This window comes from Lissotriton vulgaris, chromosome 1_1, assembly GCF_964263255.1.
Source record: "Lissotriton vulgaris chromosome 1_1, aLisVul1.2, whole genome shotgun sequence".
Taxonomy (NCBI): domain Eukaryota; kingdom Metazoa; phylum Chordata; class Amphibia; order Caudata; family Salamandridae; genus Lissotriton; species Lissotriton vulgaris.
Window position 1 is genome coordinate 139992873 of NC_141685.1, and position 10116 is coordinate 140002988.

Genomic DNA, 10116 nt, shown 5'->3' on the forward strand with positions numbered 1-10116 from the left:
ATTTTTCGGTCTGGAAAAAAATGGTGTCCTGTTTTTCTGCACCAGATTACATCCAGGTGCAGAAAAACCTAACAACTGTTTTTTTTTTTTTTTAAAACCTTTTTATTGATTTTTGTTAATGGAAATAATGTTCACAGTACATAATAATGCGACGAAGGTGATACAATAGTACAGACATGCCCGTTAGATGTATACAATATTCCACGGGCGCGTGGAGTAGGGGCATGGGCCGCTTAGAACTGATGTAGCTTGAGCCCAAGGAGAATTTGGTGGAAAGAAACAGGGGGACTACGTGTGGGGTGAGGGAACTTGGTAAAGAGAGCAGTGTCCCTGCGAAAGGAGGGAGAGAGAAAAGAGAAAGCCCCGGAGGGAAATGAACTAACTGGGGAGGAGTGGGGGCGAGAGGGATGTGGACTGAGCCAAGGGAGCTGGGCAGGTGAATTGCACTGAGCGCATCTACGGAGTAAAAAAATTGTGGGGGGGGAAGAGTGGGGTAGAACAGAGCGGAGGCCGGTGGGGTGGATTCGGAAATGGGGGGGGGGGGGCATGTCGATTATTCCCTATGAGGGCATCAATGCCGTCCGGGGCGCGGGGCTTGTTGGGAGGGGCTTGGGGTATCATGCTGGTGATCTGACAGAGATTCGTGGGATAGGGTGGCCCATTCTAGGGAGATAGGACGATTGCGCTGACCTGTAGCTTCCTCCTCCCGAAGGGCATCCTCTTCCTCTGCAGCCCTCACTGCGCCCGCCCACGTCTCTAGTGAGGGTCCAGCTGGCGCGCGCCATTGCATGGCTATGTTCCTTTTGGCAAGGATAGCGCAGCATATCTGAACTGCACCTTGTGTGTTTTTGGCCTGCAGAATGTCCCCAGGGGGACTGCCTCCCAGGAATGCAGGTCGGTGAGGCCTGTGAGGGTGCTAATGGAGTCAAGTATGGCTGACCAGTAGGGCTGAAGGGTTGGGCAGTCCTAGAACATGTCATGGAAGTGTGCGTCCGGGGAGTGACATCTGGGGCATAAGAACTGAGTGTCAGGATAGAAACGCTGGAGGCGTGCCGGGGTCTGGTAAGCCCTATGTAAAATATAGTATTGTATGTTTTTGAACTGCGCGTTTCTATACACCTTCTTTGGGAATTCCAGCGCTCTGCCCCACTCCCGGTCATGTAATTGTCTCCCAATCTCTTCATCCCACACCGTCCTAAGAGTGAGTAGCGGCTTGTGTGTAAGTTCCCGGATGGACTTGTACAACCAAGTGACTAGGTGTCTTCCGCTCCCCATGTAGAGGATAGTGTGTATAACGGGGTGTGTCGTGGGCTCACTGACCGGTAGATCACCATGTGGGCGATAGCCGTCGATGAGTTGGGGATGTGTCAGGAACTGCCCTGGGGGAGGCCACGGTCCTCCATAAGTTGTGCGAACGGGCGAAGCTGGCCTTCCTCAAATAGTGCCTCCGTGACCTCCGAGTCCGTCCATGCTCCTACCATGGCGCTCGTAAAGTAGGAGACGCTGCGTGGCCACCCCGCTAGTGGCAGCTGTGGGGAGTAGCAAGTGGTCCTCGTTGCCATGCGGTGAATTTGCAACATACATTGGCGGCTCTCGGACACCTGCAAGGGGTAGGTCCAGCAGGGTTTGATGCCAGGGAGCAGCAGCCAACAGAGTTCCGGGATGGGGCTGTGCGTTGTATGAGTCTCCCCGGAATGTCTTCCCGCCGTCCAATACGAGAGCCACTGAAGTTGCGCTGCTAGGAAGTACGATTCGAAGTCGGGGGCACCCAGGCCCCCCTGTGTGGTAGATAGTCTAAGTTTGGCGAGGGCTATTCTATGCCGACCATTTCCCCATATAAGGGTGCGGAGCAGCGAGTCCAGTTCGTGGAAAAAAACTTCTGGGAGGCACCACCGGGAGGTTGGTGAAATAATGCAGTAAGCGAGGGACAATGATAATTTTTGCAAGGGCTACTCGCCCGATGGGGGCTAGTGGGAGGTGTTTCCAGAAGCCCATGAGGCACGGATGCCAGCGAGAACCTTGCCATGATTGCCCTCAAAGATGTCGGCGGGTGAACGATACAGGCGAATCCCCAGATAAAGGGCGGAAAAAAACCTAACAACTGATAATCAGGTTGAATAAAATAAACACATGAAAGTACACCTTAATTTCATTGCCCTTGATTCATACTCTGGACCAAAGTTGAGGGATAGGTCTAGGCATAGTCCTTGCAACACACAATAGATTTGCGTGCGGCAGAGGCCAGAACTCAAAAGTCAGGATACAAGATACAAGTAGGTGGTAACTCAGGGCAGGGGAAAACACCTGTTGTCCATGGAGGGGAAATTCCCATCTCAAAAATCTACATTAAAAATTAATTAATAGTATTCTTTTTTAAATATCTGTTTGGTGGCAGTTCATATGACTTTAATTTCTGCTTTGGGATTCTCTGTTACAAGTCCATAGTGTACATGTATCCTTTGTGAGCTTAATAAAATGTTGGAAATTCTACAAATCCTCACTCCTCCATCCAAATACTCTCAGGCTACCATTCTACACTCTGCTCTGCCTGAAGAACAGCTCAACATTTTCAAAATTCTGCAATTCTGCATTGATATGGCTTGTAAATTATTTATGGGGAAATTTACATGTACTATGTATTAACTATTTAATTTTAATACTATAGGTGATTGAAATTACGGACGAAGAAAGCAAGATTTAGCACCAGGCAACTGAATGTTAATGCCATAAGAAGGATTATTTTGAAAAACTGAAGGACATCCAGCATTCTAAGTTTAAACAATTTCCAAAATCTAGATGTGGCGAGGAAGTGGGAGCTGAGAAAAGTACTATACCTGTAAGTGAAGTCTCAAATTTAGCATTTCATTAACACAGAGCAAAGTCATATCTGTCCACACAGCATCAGAAATAATCCCAGAAAGACCAATCAAAACATCCTCCTCTGAAATATTATCAGAAAGACAAATTGCGTCAGCATGACAGAATAACGTTCATCTAAAGCACACATGATCTAAAGCATCATGTAATTCCAGAGAGGAAGCACACACTGCATAAAAGAAAGATATAACAAAAGGTTTCTTCTGCAAACCATCAAAGAAAAGACTCTGAAAGAAGACTCCGAAGCTGACACGTTAACAACCAAAAGATTGGAAAATCGCCTTTGTTCAGCAACCGTTTTTAACCAGTTACACAAGTTTGAGACTATCTGCCTCGGGATATAACACCTCGACCCACTCTGGCGAAAACCTTAAAAATCCACCACTTTATTGTTTTCATGACCATCTCAGATTGTTTCCTTTTTAATGTGTACTGTTCTGTAATTCTATGTAAATCGCCTCAACATTCTGTTGTGCAGGAGTGATATGTAAAAACTGATTGAATGAGCACCGTTGCGCTATAGCTAATGTAAATAAATCCTCGTCTTCAGAACTACACCTTACACCAAACATAGAAAGGGTAAAATTAACTGATGTTCTGCGACTGGTGAGCCACAATAGTACTGTGCATGTTCTAATGTTCTCAGTTACAGCCATTACTTCAGTGCAAAAAGGTACTTCTCAGTTTAATCATTAAATATCAGACTAACACCTTATCACTGCATTGCTAAGAACCTATACAAATAGATTTGAGAAAAACTTCAGTCACAAAATAAGTTGCTGCCGGAGAGGCTATAACCAAAAGACTATTATCGGCTAGAAACATTTCGACCGGTGTTACAGGGCTGCATCCAGACATATTTTGCTCAATTCAAGTGTTAAGAAGATTACACACAAATTCTTCTACAGATAAATACTGAACATTATCTAAACAAGCCCGACTCTAAAATCGGGTTCACTCGTACCGTGGCATATAAGCAAGAGAATACTAAATGTAACTCTAGGAATACACCTTATAAAAACACGTGCTGTGAGAATAAATTCAGTTTTCAAACCTGCCTCAATCAAAGCAAAATAACCCAAGTTGGGGAAATAAGTTACCTGTGCCAAAAAAGATTCAGCTATCAATCTCATCTCACTGAATTTGAGAGAATGCACACTGGGAAAAACATCTCTCAGTGCTCTGAATGCCAAAAAAGTTTCAGCAGTAAATATTATCTCACTGAGCATATAAGAATCCACACTGGAGAAAAACCTTATCAGTGCTCAGAATGCCAAAAAAGGTTCAGCAGTAAATATTATCTCACTGAGCATATAAGAATCCACACTGGAGAAAAACCTTATCAGTGCTCAGAATGCCAAAAAAATTTCAGCAGTAAATATTATCTCACTAAGCATATAAGAATCCACACTGGAGAAAAACCTTATCAGTGCTCTGAATGCCAAAAAAGTTTCAGCAGTAAATATTATCTCACTGAGCATATAAGAATCCACACTGGAGAAAAACCTTATCAGTGCTCAGAATGCCAAAAAAGTTTCAGCAGTAAATATGATCTCACTAAGCATATAAGAATCCACACTGGAGAAAAACCTTATCAGTGCTCTGAATGCCAAAAATGTTTCAGCTTTAAATCTAGACTCACTGCACATGTGAGAATTCACACTGGGGAAACGCATCAGTGCTCTGAATGCCCAAAACATTTCACATTTAAATCACTTCTAACTGCACATTTGAGATTCCACACTGGGGAAAAACCTTATCAGTGCTCTGAATGCCAAAAAAGTTTCAGCAGTAAATCTTATCTCACTGAACATATGAGAATCCACACTGGGGAAAAACCTTATCAGTGCTCAGTGTGCCCAAAAAGTTTCAGCAGTAAATCTTATCTCACTGAGCATATGAGAATCCACACTGGGGAAAAACCTTATCAGTGCTCTGAATGCCAGAAAAGGTTTAGTATCAAACGTAATCTATATCGACATGCATTAACCCACTCTGAGGAAAACCCTTATCAGTGCTCTGAATGCCCAAAACATTTCAAACTTAAATCACTTCTAGCTGCACATTTGAGATTCCACACTGGGGAAAAACCTTATCAGTGCTCTGAATGCCAGAAAAGGTTTAGTATCAAACGTAATCTATATCGACATGCATTAACCCACTCTGTGGAAAAACCTTACCAGTGTTCTGAATGCCCAAAACATTTCAAACTTAAATCACTTCTAACTGCACATTTGAGAATCCACACTGGGGGAAAACACTCTCCGTGCAAAGTATGCCATAAAAGTTTCAGGCGTAAATCTTATCTCACTGAGCATATGAGAATCCACACTGGGGAAAAACCTTATCAGTGCTCTGAATGCCAGAAAAGGTTTAGTATCAAACGGTGTCTATATCGACATGCATTAACCCACTCTGTGGAAAACCCTTATCAGTGCTCTGAATGCCCAAAACATTTCAAACTTAAATCACTTCTAGCTGCACATTTGAGATTCCACACTGGGGAAAAACCTTATCAGTGCTCTGAATGCCAGAAATGTTTCATTGACAGAAACAGGCTCACACTGCATATAAGAACCCACACTGGAGAAAAACCTTATCAGTGCTCTGAATGCCACAAGTGTTTCAGCAGTAAATCTGGCCTCACTGCACATGTGAGAATCCACACTGGGGGAGAAACACCAGTGCTCTTTATTTTTTGACCATTTCCGTCTGTATTTATCCATATTTCTTTTTTGGCCATTTTTTCTGTATTTATCCACATTTATTTTTGCCACACGCAAAAAACGCCACTACAGCTAGTATTTTTCCGCATTTATTTAAATTGACAATGCACACCAGTGTCGGGTTGTTATTGGGCAACACAATACATTCATCTGAAAACGTTGCCATTGTAGTACAAGCACATGTGCATTTCAAGAGACTTTGCAGACATTGAGGCTCTTTCTGGTTTGTAACGTACCGGTTGCTACCTCATCTTGTATCTTGGTTACTGGTGTTACTTGCACAATTCGCACTTTTTCCTCATGTAACGTAACATTTGCTCTTGTAATGTTACTGTTCCTATTGTGAAGCGCTCTGACACCCTCGGGTAAAGTCTGCGCTATATAAAAACGCATAAATAAATAAATGCCTTGACAGGGGCCTAAACGCAACGAGAGAACTGCATCTCCTAAAATGGGAATTGCAGCCTGCAGTTCTGTTTCTCGAGAGGCCTAAGCCGAAGGTAGTACTTCCTCTCCCTGAGCCCACGCTGCCAGTCAACCGCCTGCATTGAATGGCTTACCAGTGGTAAATCGCCTAGATGCAGCTCAGTGCAGCCTGAACATGAATCATTCCCAGACAGCAGAGGACAAGGGGTTCTGAAAATGCTTCCCTTTATTCAAGTACAGAGAAACCGACTGCTTCATCAATCAGGATTGTGTCTTTTTCAAGTCACGGCAAAGAACTACTAGTTGGAATTATGTGATTACATGGCTGCTTCACTTTCTGCATAGTTATGAATTTTGCCACATTATCCAAATAATCCATCATCGATACATGATCTGTTGATTCTAACAACATTTTTGTTTAAAGCATATTTCCCAGGCAATAGATGCAGATGAAGCATACGGTCACAAAGGGGGATCAGCTCCAGCTTCTGGTGATTAATGGAGCAATGAGGCATTAATTGAAGAAACTTGAAAAAAAGAAAGCTAAAGTGTGTCATTTGCTCGATATCGCTTCTGTGTAGGCTTGGTTTCTAAGCGCTGTTAATATATCTCACAAATCCTACCCATATCACGTTGATAGTTAAGTTGTGCCGTTTTAGGTTGTTTACAAAGGAACGTTTACTTTCTTTTTGCATCACAGTAACTAAGATGACTCTGTAAGGGGATGCGAACAGCTGGTGCTACCTGGGTGGGTGCGGGAGGGCCGGAGCCCGAGGCTGCAGAGGGCAGAGAGAGGCAGGAGCGGCTTTTAAGGGAATCGATCTGGATTCTGACAACATTTTTTTTTTAAAGCACATTTCCCAGGCAATTGATGCAGATGAAGCATAAGGTTAACAAAGGAACGTTTACTTTTTTGCATCACAGTAACTAAGATGACTCTGTAAGGGGATGCGAACAGCTGGTGCTGCGTGGGTGGGGGTGGGAGGGCAGGAGCCCGAGGCTGCAGAGGGCAGAGAGAGGCAGGAGCGGCTTTTAAGGACACATACACGTACCTCCAAAGTGCAAATAGAAGGAGCTGGAGCTGGCGCAGGCTAACGGCGGAGGAGCTGGTGGTATTAGCACGCCCGCACGGTGATGCTTGTAAACAACCGGGATTGGCTCAGGGTCACTTGAAGACCCTGAGCCAATAGGTCAACAGTACGTCACTGAAAGGAATCCACGTCACTGGAAGGAATCCCCAGAATCTGAGCAGGACACGGCAACTCTGAACAAAGGCTGCAGCGCGGCAAAATGTACTTTTTTACTCGTATTTTTCCGCTTCTACATACAAATACAGACAAAGGAAAAAAATATTTCCGTCTGTATTTATATGTGTAAATACGGAAAACCGGGAGCCCTATACATAATATACAACAGCAGGAAAACATAACAAACCAGTTACTTGCCTTCGGTAATGCTCTTTCTGGTGGATACTCCTTTACCTGGAGATTCCTTACCTTGTGAATATTCCCCACTCACCAGAGTGGATCTTCAAACTTTAAAGCAGTCCTGCTGCACGCAGTAGGAGACATCATGCAGCTCAGTGTCGCCGTCATTCTGCTCCAGAAGTGACAAGCGTAGACGTATAAAAGCACTTCCCATGTGCACTGTGAACAACTACAGAGGTCTGAGTTCATTATCTCACAGGTCTGTATCACATATGCAGGCCCTGGGCAGATATTAATTCACCATTTTTATGAAGATTAGAATTCAGATGAGGCCTTTTCATTTCCAAAAATTCTAATTGTGTTCTCAGCATCAAGTGTATATATAAAACTTTGAGTGATGACTGCGCAGTGCGTAAGATGAAAGTGATTTGATGTTAAAACAGTGCGATCCATATTTTGCGCACAGAAACAGGGGTGCAAATGCTTTTGCACAATACAAGTTATGCAAAGGCGATTCATAGAAGATATAATTTATATGAAATAGTCCCTGTATAGTCAATGTTTCAACCGTTCCATTTAATTACCATAGTCTCATCAGGATGGTAGATCGCCGCTTCTCCAATATGCTTCTCAACCATATTCAATACAACCGAGTAAGGATTCTTCTGTATCTCTGGGCAACGTACCAGGGAGGAAGTCAAATTCAACTAAGCAGTTCCAGCGCCCGTTCGTCAGACCAAACAACTGCAGCCAGTGAATCCTCGGCTCGCTGTCAAACAAGTTCAAGTGTGACTCTTCCTGATGAGACCATCGTCATTGACTGTCTTGTCTATGAGAAGTTGCACCAGCCATCCTGTGATGGTGGGCAGGAAGACATTCACCGCTAAGTGAAATGCTCGCAACTCTAACAGCTTGTTGTGGAGTTGGGTCTCTGCCGGTGACGAGGGTTCCCTAGTCTCTGTCTCCCATATGGCCTTCCCATCCCAGAAGTGATACATCCGTCACCACTGTTAAGTCTGGGTGGAATAGGGAGAGGGGTCTGTCACTGGCACAATCTAATTCACTGGAGAAAATGTTGGATTCTGCCTACAATACGGTGAGTCAGTGTCTGGAGGGACACAAAGAGGTTTTGCAGCTGCGCCAGTTGTAGCAGCAGGTCCCTCAGTGGCATGATGTCCCAGACTTTGCCTTTATGTGCCATGGCTTTGAAAGAACTGGGAGGCCTGTTGGGTTTGCAGCAGGGTCTGGCGCTGGCAGTATTGAAAAACCCTACTGTAGCCAAAAGGGGACGAGATTTGTGATGAAATTGCGTGGCGGAGGCAGACAGACCCAAGGAATCTGCCTGGGGCTTAGTCCACTTTCTTGCTTAAAAGGCGAGAGCCATCGAATAGCTTGTTCATTAACCATGCTCGGGTATCTTTAGAGAACCATATAGACCCAATCATGGCAATGCACTGTAGTTCTACACTCATGCCAATCGCCTGACCCAAGCAATAGGCTATGTCCAACAGAGTACAAACTTTGCTGCAACACATCTATCTTAAATTCCAGTGAATGCTACCTCGTCCTTGCATTGATCCAGCGCTCGCCAATGGGCCAATAAAAGGAGGAGTCTCAGCAGCAGGCAAGTGATGTGTTCTTTGTTTATTTACTCCTCACCGGCCTGCCTGCTGTTTTGCATTCACCTGGAGGGCTTCGGACTCCACCACCAGAGTAGGACCTTTCTGACTACAGCTTGGACTCTTCTGCAGCCAGAGGAGAGAACAGACTGTACGTCGTAGAACGGGGCAAAAAGAATATCAGGTATGTTATACTGGCATGCTGAAGCAGTATGCATCTGTCGCCTCCACTCCTACAGCTTCCACGTTCTTCCTTATCTTCGCCAAGGACTGTGGGTGCCCTAGGCAAGGAAATCAAAGGGGGTATGGGCAAACCATCATGATGGTCCCTGGAGGGGGCAGTATATTAATGCAGGGGTCCAGCTCCCATGGGGGATGTGGTGAGACCGAGGACAAGGCAAGATTTAAATGCAGTGAAACGCCGGGCCCAGTGGGCCAATATTTTTCTAAAGAGGCCCACCAAACGCGCCACTGCCCCGTCAACTGCTTGAAAAAAAACCTGGTGAGCCCTCTGGCCTTTCTTTGGTGGCTCCCACTCACCCCTTCTCATCCACCTTTATCTCACTAGTGTTTTGGTGCTGTAGGTCCAGTGTTTTCAGGATACAATTGTGAGTGTAGAGGCTAGTGTTTGGCAATAGGGACAATGGTAGGGTAGGGGTCACTTTGGGTGGGGGTGGCAGGATAGAGGGTAGTGATATGGCAGAAGCAGACAGTGTAGCCATGTAGTGTTTTGAGGGTAGGTTGCAGTGTGGGGGAGTAGCTTTAAGGCAAGCAGAAAGGGCCAGTGTTTTGTGGGAATGGATGATGGCAGTGTTTTGGGGAAAGGGGCTAAGGTGGTGGGTGGGGTTGGTGGCAGTGCTGTGGGGTAGGGTGGCATGGAAAAGGGCTAGGCTATTCTAACTCCTTTTTGTTCTTGTGTGGAGTCTTGGAGGGTAGATTCTGCTTGTTCTAGAGCTCTTGAGCTGTCTGGTAACTACAATATACTCTTGCTGCTTCAAGGCTCCGGTCGGTCTGGGGTTCAGTACACTTCTGGGAAACTCA

The 10116-nt window shown here is 45.1% G+C and overlaps 1 protein-coding gene across 1 annotated transcript; it reads left to right on the forward strand.

Moving 5' to 3' along the window:
• Positions 1-3825: 3825 nt before the first annotated feature.
• On the forward strand, positions 3826-5579 carry LOC147737804 (uncharacterized). The gene is made up of 3 exons (XM_086935459.1): positions 3826-4159; positions 4328-4570; positions 4655-5579. Exons 1-3 carry the CDS (start codon positions 4029-4031, stop codon positions 5577-5579), a joined length of 1299 nt encoding a protein of 432 aa, XP_086791585.1. The 5' UTR covers positions 3826-4028.
• Positions 5580-10116: the final 4537 nt, after the last annotated feature.

Bases quoted from the DNA above. Each gene is read 5' to 3' on its own strand.
- LOC147737804 (XM_086935459.1), top strand. From the start codon at position 4,029: ATGCACACTGGGAAAAACATCTCTCAGTGCTCTGAATGCCAAAAAAGT. The intron at 4,160-4,327 runs GTTCAGCAGTAA...ATGCCAAAAAAG, and splicing joins TGCTCAGAATGCCAAAAAAG to TTTCAGCAGTAAATATTATC. The intron at 4,571-4,654 runs AAAACATTTCAC...CTCTGAATGCCA, and splicing joins CATCAGTGCTCTGAATGCCC to AAAAAGTTTCAGCAGTAAAT.